The sequence below is a fragment of the Triturus cristatus genome, chromosome 1_1, assembly GCF_964204655.1.
Source record: "Triturus cristatus chromosome 1_1, aTriCri1.1, whole genome shotgun sequence".
In the NCBI taxonomy this organism is placed as follows: Eukaryota; Metazoa; Chordata; class Amphibia; order Caudata; family Salamandridae; genus Triturus; species Triturus cristatus.
The window spans coordinates 678043119-678059625 of record NC_140579.1 but is presented as its reverse complement, the minus strand read 5'-3'; the positions used below and the strand labels follow the sequence as shown (position 1 = coordinate 678059625).

Below are 16507 nucleotides of genomic sequence, written 5' to 3'. Positions count from 1 at the left end.
TAGCCTACGTGAGGACTAGGTCCTCATGTGAGGAGGTACCCCCATGATGAAGCATGACACCACTGGTGTGTGAAGGGAACTGTCCTTAAAAAGGGAATCCCCAGCTTACACACTTAGATATCCTGAGTCACATGCTAGACCTCCCTACAAACCCGGACCCGGGGCTTCTTTTGTGATGTGTGAATGCTCCCTACTAGTTCAGAAGCAAGCGCTGCCCGGTATGTACGAGAATGGCTTAAAGATTGGCGTTTCCAGTTAAAAAGCTTAATTTGATTAATTTATTTTTTTTAGGCGCTAAGAAAAAATTATATAAATGCTTGGAAATGTAGGTGGCTCGTCCGTATTGAGCCATTTAGATGGTGCTGTATTGCATTTGCTGAGTATTTACATTCAAATCCTTGTTTTCTATATTTAACTGGTGGTGGCTTAAAATAGTCTGATGTGGAGTTCAATTTGCAATGATTACAAATCAGTATGTAAAGTTAATAGTTTATCAATTAACAATGGCGGGAGTCTAAGGTGCTCACAAGGAATGTTGTCAAATCTAAACTTTATTGGGAGTGAAATGGGTGGATTGGGCACAGAGGAGGCGCAAGTGGGAAACAGAACTGGGGCGCAGATTGAAGGAGTTTCACAGCAGTGGTGCAGTCGCTAGAAGACCATACCTGAAAAACAGTGTATAGGTCTTGAGGAGGGGTCCCACAGAAAGAGGTAACTTGGTAATGGGTGGGGGATGTGGAGCAGCGCATAAAAGGCTTGAGGTAAAGGGTAGCTGTGCAGGTATCGGTATGCAGAAGGGCAAACAGGGTAGGTAGCGCAACAGGGCTAGAATCAGTTAGAGTGCGACTGAGTACCAATGACACAAATGCCAGGAGGGGGAAGGATGCCCAGATAAAAGGACACCAAGGTGGAGTTAGATGCTAATCGTTTGGAAGGTACAGCCAGTTGACATGCCGATCAATTATAAGTAAGGCTCCCTGTTTTCCGTTTTTACTGATTTTTACAGATAATTACAGACAAAAAACATTTATTTTCTTGTCTGTAATTATTTTTAAATGTGGATAAAAATGGAAATTGGGTTCATTTTATTTAAATCTAAATACTGTCTGTCATAACTTCCAGGCCAATAGCTGTGTGGATTGATGGGTATATGGGCTAAAAAAGAAAGGACTTTTAGTAAAGAGGCTTTAACAGCAGTAGATGTGCACACGGTTTATACTGAAATTTGCATATTTTCTTACAAGTACATTTGATTTATCTTCTACCGGTGTTTACAGCATTGAAACCTAGTAGGTATTCAAGCATGAGTGCATATTTACCGGTTAAATAAATGTGGAAATATAATAATTTCATCTTAATTTCGCCACAAAACCCAAAATAAATATGGATAAATACAGATTAAAATTAGCAAAAAATAAATATGGGTGAATACAGAAGGAAATGCCCAAAAAATAAATACCATAAAACTGGGAGCACTAATTATAAGATGTCTTCAGACTTCTAAGTTAAAATGTTTTAGGTGCATTTGTTTAAATATGAATGGTTTTCGTTGGCCTCAAATACTATATTATAACATGAAATGATTCTTCCTTTTCCTCTAGGTTCACCCTGAGGGAAAGTTTGTGGTGGATGTTGACAAAAACATTGACATCAATGATGTAAGTAAAGTTCCTCCTCCACATTTTGATTTGTTTAATAGTTCACTTTTGTATATTCTGTAGATGGTACTGTCATATTTGGTTCTGAATTTTGGCATGTAAGTGACAGTGGTGTAGCTAATGAATTGATAAAACAGTGTTAGGTTATCAACTTAGAAGGAAAACTATTCTTGTAGATTCATTAATATGATTTAGAAAAGTGATAACTTTATCATGGTATTACCACTTTCATTACATTCATTATAATATTATTTGTAACTTTAATGCAGTTAAATTGATCGCTGTAGTTATGCCATTCAATTACTACTAATAATCCTGTCCATATTCCAGAAGACATTCTTTAAATCCAAAATAAGTACCATTCACATAAAAACATCTAAATATTGTATCTAATGGTCAATCTGTATTGCCCTTGTTGCTACTTTCAGTGCATAACCGTGCATATTTTAGTGCCCATTATTTGCCAACTGGTTTCCCCAGTACATGTTTAGGACTGTTATAATGAAAGTGGTAATAACAATAAAAGTTTATCATGCTTCTGAATGCTCCTTAATTTATACCAAAGAAAAGTTTTCATTTGAGTTAATTAGTAGCCCATGTTTGGGGTTTTTTTGGGGTGGGGGGGTCTGGGGGTGCGGTTTGCTGTGCTGTGATTCCAGTGTTTTTGCCTAGACACATTCCTCCTTTGGTATGTCTTTGTAGCGCTTTCTGCAGCTTAGCAACTTTCGCAACGCAGAATTTCATACCTTATTACTTACACCGCTGTTTCTCATGGGTACCGGTTGTTTTTTTCTTGCTACGTAAAGAATAACTGCAGAGACTATATATCTTGTCTCGTGGAACAGGACCACAATTAAAATTTGGAAATTTTTATATACTCACTATAGCTGCTATTTAATTTGAACTTTGCTGGTCAACTTGGAACACTGTGTAATATTAGCCCTGATGAAGTCTGTGGCTCACACCACAAAAAGACGAAACACGTGTTGGCGGCTAGGACTGTTCTTGAAGAAGTTTTAAAGAAATAAAAGAAGATTAAGAAGATCTCTCGGTGCTGTTCTACATAGATCTTTGATTGTGAAATATGCTCAGGATATATCTCTTTTTTTGCTAACTTTCCACATAGTTGGCTTCAGGGTTCCCATAGCTGACCAGAGTCTTGTTTGTGTAGCTAGGTGGTATTGCCTGCAAGTAGGGATCCAGCCAACACGTGCTCCGTGCTTCAGAAGTGTGATGTTGCAGCCCTCAGACTAGCTTGAAGACAATCTCCAGCAGTTTACTTCAACAAATAACTCCAGAGTGGTATGTGGTGTGCTTGCAATTTTTTACGTTACCATGTATTTAACCATTTCTGGTTCGTTTAACATAGTCTTAGGAGGAAGGGCAAAGTAAAACTGGTAGATCTGCTTCTTGGGGATGACATTGTGCATAGTGCTGAGTGGTGCAGGATATCTTGGTGTTTCGTCCGTGGAAGCGGCTAGCTTGCTAGAAAGTTCAATGTGTAGAAGTAATGGCAGGAGAGCCTAGATGGGTTTTATTTAATTTAAGGATCAAGCTATCTTCTCTCCACTCCATGTTAGTAAAAAAAAATGAGAAATATGCTTGACAACAAGGGCAGCAGTATAGGAATGTTTTTTATTTTAAAGAGATGTTTGATTATGTGAAAGTTTTAAGTAACATCACTTCGTACACTTAAATGACTAAGAAGTTGGTATTCTCCTGACTGTAAAATTGAAGCTGTATTCAAGACCTGAAAATTGTGACATAAATCTTTTCAGTGTTATGCTGTTTATAATTTTCTTTTTTCTGTTTTACTTTTTCATGCATTTTATGTTATCATCTGTCCTGTTACAAGCCTTCACATAGAATGAGTATCTATTTCAATTGGAGAGCTGTAACAAATTTAGTTTTGCACTTACTGTTGAATGGCTGTTTATTGTTGACAATCGATTTTTTTTTTTTTTGTTTTTTTTTTTTGTTTATGCAATCTCGAATTTTGAAAAGATATTAATCAGAGCAGTGATTTATTTAAGAAGTTATCATTTTTGCTTATGTTAAAGCAGTGGAAAATTAATTGCTTGATGTATCTTCATTTGTTATTTTTTAGGACAACCTCTCTGCTTCCTGTTTGTAATAAGATGTGAGAATAAAACACCCGTGAAAAATAGCAACGTCTCGTTTTCCTCTCACTGGTGGTATCCAGTTATAAGGGAGACAATTCAAACTTAACGTTTTAATGCTGAGAATTCATTGGCAAATAGACACCCCTGGTTCTCTGTTTGTCTATGTGAAATAGCTTAGGGCAATCCAAGGCTTTCCAAGATCTGAACATCTACTTTTAGGTAACCTCTGTTTTAATCTTTGTTTTGAAAAACTTCTAACCCTTTAAAATGTACCCTCAGAATGTATGTGTGTATATCTCTCTCTCCCTCTATCTCTATATATATATATATATATATATATATATATATATATATATATATATATATTCAGTGAAAAAACCATAGGTTTCACACACGTTATAGTTAGCGGACATTTCACTCATAAAAAACCATTGAAATTCCCCCGTTATAGTTAGTTAAGCTAACTATAACTCGCGCACCCGCAATCCACTGCTGATGACATAACATATTACATCACTCATGACATGGTCAGTGACCTCACTGATGACATCACTGATGACATCTCAAATGACATCACTGATGACATCACTGATGACATCATCCAGTGAATGTGTGTTTTTCTGAAAATTAAATATGTTTTATATATGTATATCTCAAGGTCGATGGAATAATAAATGGGTATATAAGTGTGTAAAAGGATGATTTGTTTTTGAAAAATTGATTGTGTAACTGACTGATTAAGTGTATCTTAGTGAATACATGGCTTAATGAGTAATGTTTAAATATTTAATTTTCTGTATCAGTCTCTCACTTTGTGTATAAGTGTCTGCATGGGTTGGAGAGTAGCTATATAGGTGTTTATATTGGATTTTAGGTTGTTTTTTGAGTATCAGTCTGAGTGTCTGCATGGTTCGGTGGGGGGTTTAACGTAGTGCATAGGTGCATGAATGATTGTCTGTCTGGTTGTATGTTTTGAAGACAGCATGTGTGCATGACTGTATGGTTTGAGTGTGTGTATGGGTGTGTTAGTGAGTGAATGACTGTCTCAATAGTGTCTTTATGAGTAACTACATATGTTTTAAACTAGTATGTGACTATTGGTGTATATAAGTGAGTATATGTGAGAGTGAGAGATTGAAAGAGTTCCTGAATGAATAAGTATGTGTTTTTATTAGTGATTATTTTAAAGGGTAAGTATTTGTAAGTTTCTGTACAAGTACGTGTTGAGGTGTGTGTATAACTGAATATGCAAGTAAATGGATGTATGATTCTTTATTAGCATGAGTGACTATGTGTGTGAGTAACTATGGATGAGTGGCAATGTGTAACAGGATGTATAGGTGTATGAGTACATATGATGAGTGAGTAGATGTATGAGTGACTGTACAGGACTGTTGGTGAATGAGTGGATGTGTATGTGGATCTAAGAATTACTGAATAGGTTATTGTAACTGGTATTGGTATGTCCATTGTTTTGAAAATTGTAGTCTCTATTTTTGAATTTGTGTATCAAAGGTTATATTAGGGTGAGAGGAGGTCTACCACTCTGTCACAAGGATGATGTCATCAGTGATGTCATCAGTGATGTCATGAGTGATGTCACTGACCATGTCATGAGTGATGTAATATGTTACGTCATCAGCAGTGGATTGCGGGTGCGCGAGTTATAGTTAGCTTAACTAACTATAACGGGGGAATTTCAATGGTTTTTTATGAGTGAAATGTCCGCTAACTATAACGTGTGTGAAACCTATGGTTTTTTCACTGAATTTGCAAGGTTTTTTAAATGCTAAATCCTAACTATAACGTGTGTGAAACCTATGGTTTTTTCAGTGAATTTGCAAGGTTTTTTAAATGCCAATTCCTAACTATAACGTGTGTGAAACCTATGGTTTTTTCAGTGAATTTGCAAGGTTTTTTAAATGCTAATTCCTAACTATAACGTGTGTGAAACCCATGGTTTTTTCAGTGAATTTGTATGGTTTTTTAAATGCTAATTCTTACCCAAAACATGTGTGATTCCCATGTTTTTTTCATTGATTTTGTATGATTTTTTTATTATAAATTATTATATGTGGTTTTTTTTTTTTTTAAATGCAAGTTTTTTATTTTTTTTTAACTTTATATTCTCTTAAAACACTATTTTTTTTTTTTTTTTAAATTCTGCAATATATTAATTTTTCTCTTTTTTTTTTAACCAAACAGGTAAGATATATTAGTATAACATAGAAAATCTTTTTTTCCTTTTTTTTTTTTTTTAAAGTGCGCGTACGGTAAGCGTACGGTTTGCGTAATGTTCGTAATAATGCTACTCATTTTGCGTATGGTTACGCAATTTACGTAGCCGTGCGTACTGCGTATGGCGCGCGTAAGCGTGTACGCTACACGCGCACGTTACGCGGAAGTGCCGAGGAGTGACTGTTATGCGCATGCGCGCGAGCGCGTGTCTTTTTTACGCGCATGCGTACTTTTACCGTAAGCGCACCGTAAGCGCTCCGTAAGCGTAACGTACGCGCACGGTGGGTCATGTGATCATAAAACAAAACTTTTGATTGGTTCAAAGTAGTTTCAGTTCTAGAACTCTCCTACACCACACCCATTCCCCTCATTTCTGCTTGTGATCCCTTAGGAGAAGGAGCTGACTTGTCTTTGTGATACGATGGCAGAACAGCACTCTTCTGCTGAGAGTGAGGCTAGCAGCACCACCATCAGGCAGAGAAAGAGGAAACAGAAGAGCTCTTTTATATGGGAGTATTTTACTTTTCCAGAGGGTGAGAAAAAAGTCAATGCTGCTTTGGTGACTTGCAAGCTGTGCCAGCGTGTACTTTCGAGAGGAAATCCCAACAAGAAGCATTCCTTCGGGAATCACACTATGTTGAGACACCTTGAGGATGTACATCCTAGGACACATGCACGACATACTAGAGGCAACCCTTCAGTAAGTCGAGCAAGCACATCCACAGCAGCTCAGCCGAGTCCTTCTTCGGAAGCTCAGCAGAGCCCTTCATCTGTGGGGGCAGATTCACCTTTTTCTGATCCTGTGGAAACGAACCATCGGTTTGCGAGGGTTACTATGCGGTGTTCATTTTGCCATGGTCTAATTGTTCATAGGGAGACCAGTCTTCCCCTCATTAACAACAAAATAGACCAGCACATATGTCCTACCAGCTAATGCTCCCATTCTTCCTTTCCTCTGTCCCTGCATGAACACAACGGCTCTTTTAAGAGCCAACCTTACCTCTCAACTTTTTTTTATTTTTTCTTTAAAACTTTTTTTTTTTTTTTTACCGTACGGTAAGCGTATTTTTTTTTTTTTTTTTAAAACAAAAAATCAATTACCACATCTCAAGATCCTTGAGGAATTAATAACTAAATACTAAAAATCTGTTTGAGGAGAAGTGGAAGAAAGGGACCATCTAATTTCTGACTTACCTGACCCACCCAACAATTTAATTTTTAATTAAAATTTAATTTTAATTACTTGAAAAAATGGTAGGTTTTTTTCAAAAATTTTCTTTCACAATCTGAAAAAAAAGAAAAAAGTATTAATATTTAATAAATCATTATATAACACAGTACACGTATTTACATATTTTCCCCCAAAAATGTTTTGCCTTTTTTTTTGCTGTTTTCAGAATATATTGCATTTCACTATAAATCGTAAAAGCAATTGCATTCATCACTTAACAGCGGGCAAAAAAAAAATAACAATCTCAAAGATTGTTTTAAAAAAGCCCAGAATCTCTTTTTACTTAAACATAACATTATAGAAAAGCATAATATTCTAAAAAAATATCATATAATAACAATAACTATTTCCTTAAAATACCGTCAGACAATTTTGTTACAGAAGCATAATCTCAAAAATAATATATCTCAAATAACTCCACAATAAATCTGGTTACATTTCCTTTAGGCCAAATAGTAATTTTAAAATTCTTTTTTGATTACATTTCCAATGGTAATGTAATAAAATTCCAAAATTAAAATTGTACAGATGTTACCGATTCTCTCTAACATTTTGGTTTCCGAAAGATTAATTAATAATTAAATAAGTCCACAATACAATTGGTTACTTTTCCTTATGGCCAAATAGTAATTTAAAAAAATCTTTTTTGAATAAATTTCCAATGGTAATCCAATAAAATTCCAAAATTTCAATTGTACAGATGTTACCGATTTTCTCTAAATTTTTGGTTTCCGAAAGATTCATTAGGAATTAAATAAGACCACATTACAATTGGTTACCTTTCCATTAGGCCAAATGGTAATTTAAAAAATTTTTTTTTTTGAAAATTCCAATGCTAATCCAATAAAATGGTAAAATTGTTTTGTACAGATCTTGCCAAGTCTCTCTAAAATTTAGGTTTCAGGAAGATTAGATAGGAATTTGCTAAATCAAAAGGCAAACGTTGCTTGAAAATCAATTGGGAATCATTACACAGTGTCCAGCCTTTTTCACATTTAAGATAAACTGTGTAATGTCCAGAAGTAACAGTAGGTCCTTCATGGAAAATTATTGCAACTGTTACAAAAGTTTTTCCTGAAATTGATAATTGCTGTCCTATAAACTTCTTTATTAAAGTATCCAATTTTGAACCATCAGCTTTACATCGTTGCATCATTAAAATTACATAATGTCCGTATTCCTTTAAAATTAACGTTGAAAACATGTCAGATTTACACTCACCGCATTCCATGCTATGATTAGCATCTTTAATTAATTTAGCAAAAGTGACTGTTTTACTGTCTGGCAATGTTAAATAAATAAACCTTTCAGAATCAACATTAGAGCCACATGTATTGTAACAGTTTTCACAACTATGTTCCCATTTATAAGAGACACCAAACATATTTTCAATGGGAACCCCTTCTTCTTCCAGTACCTGAAGAAAATACATCAAGAATTCCTGTGCGTCTTGCTGTACATTTTGAGAAAACTGTGTTCGTCCTGAACATACATCTAAAAGTTTTCTAATTTCAGTAGCACTTTCTATTTGAGTTTTATCATTACTCGGCTTTTGAAAAAAGACTCAACTCAGAACAGAATCTTTTTCTCTGATTTACTATTATCTGCTCTTGCAAACTTTCCAGATAAAATGCAACATTCAGCACTACATTAGCGTAGCAGTTGACACCAGAGCTATTTTCAAAATGACATCCTACAACCTCTTCTTCATTTTCCTTTTTCTTTTTGCTTGCAATTACATCACTCCTCTTTTTTTTTTCCTCCTCTCTACATCCTCATTACAGATATTCTCAATTCTCCTTTTACGAGAAACTACACGTTTCTCTAACACAGGATACTGACCTAAATGAGGAGCATAGGTTCTTCTTAATCTATTATACTCCTTTACACAATTTGCATCAGCACTAACTTTTGAATCATCAAAGTCTATCATGAATAAACCAGATAATGTTTTCACTCGTGACAAAGCTACATAAGCCATACCTTCTTTGAACACAGTTGAACCAATGTTTACAAAAGCACAATCTACAGTCAATCCTTGAGACTTGTGAATTACAGCATATGCTAGAGAAAACGGAAACTGTTTCCTTTGTACATATACGTCTTTCACAAGCATGAAACGAACTGTACAACGACAAATGTCTATAACTTCTTCTATCTGATCAAATTTTATTTTTAAACATTCAATTCCATCTTTTTTCTGATAATTAATAAAACCCACAACTCTTCCCATAGCTCCATTAACTAAACCTTTTTCAACATCTAAATTTCTCCTTAAAAATACTCTACAGTTCATGCAAACATATAGATTTTTTTCTAATCCAGCAGTTTTGGAAATGTTCTTCTCTAGTGAATCCAATTTATTTTTCAGTTTGCCTGTTAATGTGATAGTAATTCTTCCATCCTGAATTTTGTCCACTGCTTCCAATTTCCTGATATCTTACTTTTCCAATTTCAAAAGCTCCTCATTGAATATTGAGCATTCACGTAGAGTTGGCATTAAGCAGATGACACTTTTCTTTTCTGCAATGTTCTTGTATATCTTCTCTGCAACTATTTCTTCCTTTGGAAATAAATTATGTAGCAACCTACTCTGTAATGCTTTTGTGCCAGCTTCAGTCAATAGTCCAATCCTGATATCTTTCAGAATACTTCCATATTCTTCATCGTTTGCTTGCCTCATATTAGTAGTAAGTTCCTTGTACTCCAAGAAGGACCAAATATTTGCATTACCAATGCTTCCCAATGACTTCTTTGTGTCTTCATGTGTCACAGTATTAAACACTGGTTGTCCTTTAACTGGAGTAAGCTGTAGAAGATCCCCAAAAACTATGACATGTTTTCCACCAAATAACACGTCATAGTCTGTCCTTAGAATTTGCTGCATTCTTAAATGCACAAAGGCAAGCATTAAGTTTGATACCATGCTCACCTCATCAATAATGAGAACTTGCATCTTCTTCAATACTCTTGAAACTTCCAAGCATGCTTCTCCAGTTAGTTTGTGGTATTGTATTTTGTTCTCATGCTCCAATGGTAACATTAGCAAACGATGTAAGGTGATTCCTTTTATGTTATATGCTGCTAACCCAGTTGGAGCAGTAACCACACAAGACAAAGTAGAATCCGTTTTTTGCTGTAGGTAGCTTCTGATGACTTTTATTAAGAAACTTTTTCCAGTTCCAGCTTGTCCGCTTACATACATCCTGATTGGATGAAATGATGTGCATGAGCACTCTTTTTTTTCATGTAGTAATCCGTGATCAATTTTGTTTCTGATCTCTTCATAAATTTGTTGCTGCTCTTCATTCAGTTGTCTTTCCAAATTTGGTAAGTATAAATTCTTCTTGAGCTTGATTCATAGCCGTTTCCACTTCATTCATGGCTATTGCAGCTTCATTTTCAACGATTGGTTGTCCTAGGGGATCTTGACTGAGTGTTCCTGAACTTTGGCTGTCTTGAGAACTGTCTCTAGCTACTTCAGCTGCAATTGTAGTTTCCTGTTCAATTTCTTCATTTAACATTTGCACATAAGTTGTGAATGTACTGCATTGTATGCTGTCTTTGCAAGCATTAAAGGAATCTTCATAGCTTTGAAATTCTCCCAGTAGTTCATCTTCTGTACGCCATGGTTTAAACAGCTGTAAAAGAGCCAAGTAGTAAAATTCCTTTTTGTCAGTAGTGTCGCAACTCAGCTTCCTGTGATTTATCAAACTTCCTTTTGTTTGCTTCACCAAACATCCTTCCTCACCAATGACTTTATATTTTCCATTGTTGATGTCTTCTGCGGCTTTCCGTGAATAAATGTAGTTCTGCAGCACTTCATAGAGACACATGTTCTCCAGATGATGACTTCTCTTTGGATAATATGTGTCCAACATGTTTGATTTCAAAATATCTGTACTTTCTGGGTCATTCTCGGCCAAATATTCAATTTCTCCAACAGATTTCAGTACCCGATTTCTCATTGCTGCAAGGCCTAAACTTGCCCAAATTATTCTTCTTGATTTCGAGTAGAGACTTGCAGAAGATAACCTATCTGAACATTCGTAGGATCCAATTTCTCGATGCGATAACATCTTTAAACTGAAACTGTACAGCTTCTTACTGACAGTCTTCTCGTGAGAAATCTCTTCCCACATTTCTTTCAATTCAGTTTTTTCAGATTTAGTAATGCAAGACGTTACATATCGAGCAACAGCAATGGAATTGTCAGCTACATACTGTATATCCATGTTAGCATTCCACATGGATAAAATGACTGGGTTGTAGTCATTTATATTTTTTGACTCTTCTTTTCTTTTAAGGTTGTAGGTATTCTTAGGTGATTTTCTTGTAATAGTATGTCTCACAGATGACATAAAACTGTTTACTCTTCCATTTGAAAGAACAGGTCTAGGAAATCCAAATCGACATTTAGTGTAGTATTTATCTTTGCTCTTGTATTTCCGTCAACAGTATTTTCCACACCGATGACTTTGGAAACGTAAAACTTGCTCCTTTAACTTTTTCTCTTCTGTGCTTTTTGGTATAGCACATGTTGCATATTCTTCAATGAAAGATAACACTGCTTCATCAGTATCTGTTCCAAACTTTGGGGCATCCTTGATCCACAACAGCATATGAATATGAGGAGCACCTCTTGCCTGGTACTCTTTTCTCCAAAAGAAATCCTCTACTTCTCCAAGAGGTGGATTTTTTTTTATTGCAGATGAAGGACATCATAGCCTCAAATCTATGATTGAAATATCTGCAAACATTAACCGGATCCAATGAGCACAGTTCTCCTGCGGTCTTGTATTCGATGTTTTTAATGTTTTAATTTGCCTCTCGTAGAAAATCCAGTAAATCATCCCAAGCGTACTCAGCACAGCTTAGGGTAAGGAACCATGTTGGTGTTCCTAAATTCCGTAACATGCATTTTAATTCACCATGGCGTCGGTACCAATATTCATTTGTCCCACGCTGACAAGCCATCAGATTGATCAGTTGTGTTTCCAAATGATCATCTCGGTGCTGCACTTTCTCCATAAAATCCTTAGCAGACACATTTTGTAAATGTACTCCACTTTTTAAAATGTGATTTACTGCATATGATAATGCAGACAAGTCGCTTTCAAATAAAAGATGGAACAAATAAGGAATACTTTGTCGAAATCTGGGATCTTCTGCATATAGTCTTGTAGTTCGATACTCAGAAGCTGGAATCTGTTCTGGACGTTCATCGTATCGTCCTCCTTTTCCTGTAGGAAACAGCTGGGGAAAACATCGAGCTTCCAAGCTCTCCTCCCATACACTCACGGGAGTTCCTTTTGCTTTCTTCATCTGAAACAGATCAATATTGTCTCCCATAACTTCTTTTGAATGAAGAGGATGTATGCTAAAATGTTCATAAATTTCTTCTTCCTTTGACTTGTCCACTTTTTCAATTTGTCCAGTTGGTGTTTCTGTGTCTTCTTGTAAATCTTCTTCTTCTTCTATATAAATTGATTCATACCATTTGTTATTCCTTTTCAAATACAAATTTGCTCTTTGTACTTTCCGTACATCTACCAGCTCCTGCCAAATCTTCTTATTCTTTGTAGGTACACCATTAACCAGAATAACTAATGGTTCAGTTTCCAAAGTATCTGCATCAATAGTTTCCATATTTTTTTTCAAATCCAAGGGCAAATACACCACTCTTCCTTTTAAACCTCTCAGTAAATCTGAAGGAGGTAATTTACCAGTTTTGGGCTCCATACGTACTATGGTCTGGAACGGATGAACACATTGAGTAAGTATAGACTCATAAGTATTTAATTCAGAAAGTTCGGCAGGAATAACATCCAATTCTAAATTATTATGTACAGCTCTGGTCGGCATTCTATTTTCCTCTAACTTGTTGTAACAGTATTTACAAATACGCTGATCTTCACCCAATTCAAAACCATTTTCAAGAAATATATATGTGGCAAAATCCTTCCACTTATAATTATCTTCATTTTCACTTTTTCTGTAGAGATCAACATTCCTGGTTTGTTTTCTATAATGAGTTCTGCGGCAACAAATACAAGTAATATTTGGTCTTTCATTAGAGATTATTGCAAATTTTGTTATGTGATCATTAAATGTCTTACTTACAGAGGGTTCTACATTCTCTTCCACTTCTTCCTCATTTACTGTGTCCTTTTCTGCACTGTCTTGTTCAGGACCAAAGTAACAAAACTGAATTTCATCAGTAACCTTCTCTACATCTCATACCGATCCACGGAACAGAGCCCTATTCAATTCATCTAACTTTATTGCTGGACTTTTAGCAAAATACAACCGTCTCACAAACTTTCTCATTTCAGTATGATGAACAGCCAGCATCCTAAAATGATGAAAAACACTTTTACACACTTTTCTAGATAGACAAGCCAGAGAATGACCCTGCAAACCAGTATTCTCTCTCACTCTGCATGGATCTAGACTTTGAAGCACCTTAATCTTCTGTTTTACACTTTTTTTACTATATTCTCTTAGAAACTCACGAAATTTATCAATAGATTCCTGACGCACAGTGCAAATACTACTAGAATTCCAAGTGTACACTGGGGCTTTAGGACGTCTCCCCATAGCCTCATCCGCCATCACTTGTACCTCATCTCTTGGAACCATTTTCTCCTTCTCCATTATACAACCATTTTTCACTTCATAAGCACAACCTCTGGTGTCAACTGCATGCAGCAAACTATTACTTTGAAAATAACTCTCTTCATTAAAAAAAGGTTCACTACTTGAACTATGCATCCATTCTCCTAAAAACACTTTACAAAAGTTTGTTCTTTTCACTACTCTTTTCCTTTTGCTTTGTGATTTCAGTACATTAACCATTTTATCTAATGTACGCATCCTATTCAAAATTAAAATTAATAGTTTCCTTTTTAATTCTAATGCCTTAGCTGCAATGGCTTCAATTTCTTTTTTTCTCTTATAAAATTTAGCCTTTTGCTTATATTTCTTCACATCATTTATCAAATTGGACATAACTCTTCTCTGAAACATTTTTCTACGTATCTCTTTAAACGCTGTTTTTCTGTTTAACTTAATCTTTATTGTTTCTGAAGGTATATTTGCATTAACTAAATGCTCAATTTTTTCCTGTTCTTTTCTATTTAAAACATTCTTTCCAGTACAGACATTTTGTACATTTTTCCTTTTTTTGAAGATGTTCTTTAAAAAATCTTTTGTCTGCTTACCAGAAGACTTTCTCTTTTTCCCAACATGAGCATCTCCAACTAACTTAGGTCCTCCAGTTGTCTTCAAATATAGTTTTTTTTTGTGGTTTTTCCTTAGTCTGGATTTTGTAGGCATCTTAAATTTTGTTCACTGCTCTTCAGCAATACCTGAAAAAAACTAAAAAAAAATTCCTTTATTTTATTTAAATCTATTACTACATTTTTTATGATCTTTTCAAATCTTAAAATACTAAGTACCCCTTTCCTACAAGTGAAAATCACAATAACACCTTCACAAATTAAATATCTAAAAACAATTCCTGTGTGCACACAGTCATGCTTTGAAATTAGGCAGAAAACGAAATTTCTTTGCCAATTGGAAAGCACACTTACTACTCTTTTTTTTGGCAAGTGATAAGTAATTTTACAGTCTGACACATTTTGAATCCACTTTTCAGATTCTTAAAAAAGCACATGTCCAAACAGCTTTTTGAGACCAGCAACATGTGTAACCTGGGTGACTGACTACACTCCAGCAAGGGCAACCAGCCTTAGTGATGCTGAATGTATTTGCATTACTGACTGCAACCTCAAACCCCACTCGGTTGTGAATACGGTGCATGATTCCACAGGATAAGCAGCTGGCTGTGTGCTAAGAGTCTGCTTCTGCAGAAAAAAATAGCTCCCCCTTTCCATCTAATGCAAATGTAAAATTACCTGAGCAATATGCAATAAATCTCTGTCTGTAATTCCTCTTTGCACACAGAGTCATGGTTTGAAAATAAGGAAGAAAACGAAATTTCTTTGCCAATTTGAAAGCACACTTACTACTCCTTTTTTTTTTTTTGCAAGTGATAAGTACTTTTACAGTCTGACACATTTTGAATCCACTTTTCAGATTCTTAAAAAAGCACATGTCCAAACAGCTTTTTGAGACCAGCAACATTAATGCAACTGTAAAATTAGTGATGCTGAATGTATTTGTATTACTGACTGGAACCTCAAACCCTAAAAGTATTCCTCATTTATACCAGTACATCTTAATTTATGGTGAAAACATAGTCCATATTATTTTACATGTTCCTCACATTTAAATGTCTCCCAAAACACAAAATGATAAACACAACTTCAACAAAAGGAATTCCAATTCTATTATTCATTTCTTAATTTACCATATACATCCCCTCTCAAACTCATAACTCACCTTTAAAATTAGTTAGTTGTGAAAGAAATGTGGCACTCAAACAGCAGATTATCAGAGCCAGGATCTCTGTTCTGTACACCTCTCTCCTCTCAGCAGAACCAGATAATGGCAATGTTTCCCTCTCTTTTTCCACGCATATACATGTTAGTTTCAAATCTCAGTGCTTCCCCCTTTTTTTCAAATGTAATCACACATTTCTATTGGTTGAAAACCCAACCCTTTTCCAAAAGTACCCTTCCCCCAACTTGACTTCAGCCTAGTACCCTTCCCCCAACTTGACTTCTGCCTGCTACCATAGCAACTGCTCTTGAAACACTGCTGTGTATAGTTAGGTCAGAAGTTCACCACACAATGTTTCATTTCCAAAGAGCAGGAGTGCTTGACTTTTCAAACCTAACAGCAAATCCATAGTACTGTTCTTTGGTAACACATTTTTCTGTACCAATACAAAACATGCTTCTATAAATTTACACATACAGCCTAGTTTTTAGTGTAGAATGGTATGAAACAGCCAATCAGTTCTTTTTTTTTTTTTTTTTTTAAATATGTATGCCTCCATTTCCAAACTGTCTTTCATTTCTTTTTACCATTCTACTGAATTACACCTCCTGAGTGCATCCAGATCTCCTTGGAAGATGTTCACAGTGTGGATTGTAGGGCACAGCTATGTCTTCTGGAGTGAAAAGTATGCAGAGAAAACAGGTATGGTGAGAGACCTTGCTTTGCCAAATGTAGACATTAAATGGATTGGTCAGAGAGGGTTAAAGTGGCACCAATTGATGCCATTGGTGAAATCCTTCATGCAAATCCAACACCCTGACCTCATAATAGTGCACTGTGGTGGCAATGAC

General features: G+C 35.5%; 1 protein-coding gene across 2 annotated transcripts in view; it reads left to right on the top strand.

Annotated features, from left to right (window-relative positions):
• PSMC5 (proteasome 26S subunit, ATPase 5) overlaps positions 1-16507 on the top strand; it is a 321232-nt gene that overhangs the window by 122100 nt on the left and 182625 nt on the right. For both annotated transcript variants that reach the window (XM_085647065.1, XM_085647066.1), the window contains one exon: positions 1602-1658. In XM_085647065.1, the coding sequence (XP_085503191.1) occupies positions 1602-1658 (57 nt within the window). The remainder of the gene's footprint in view (positions 1-1601; positions 1659-16507) is intronic.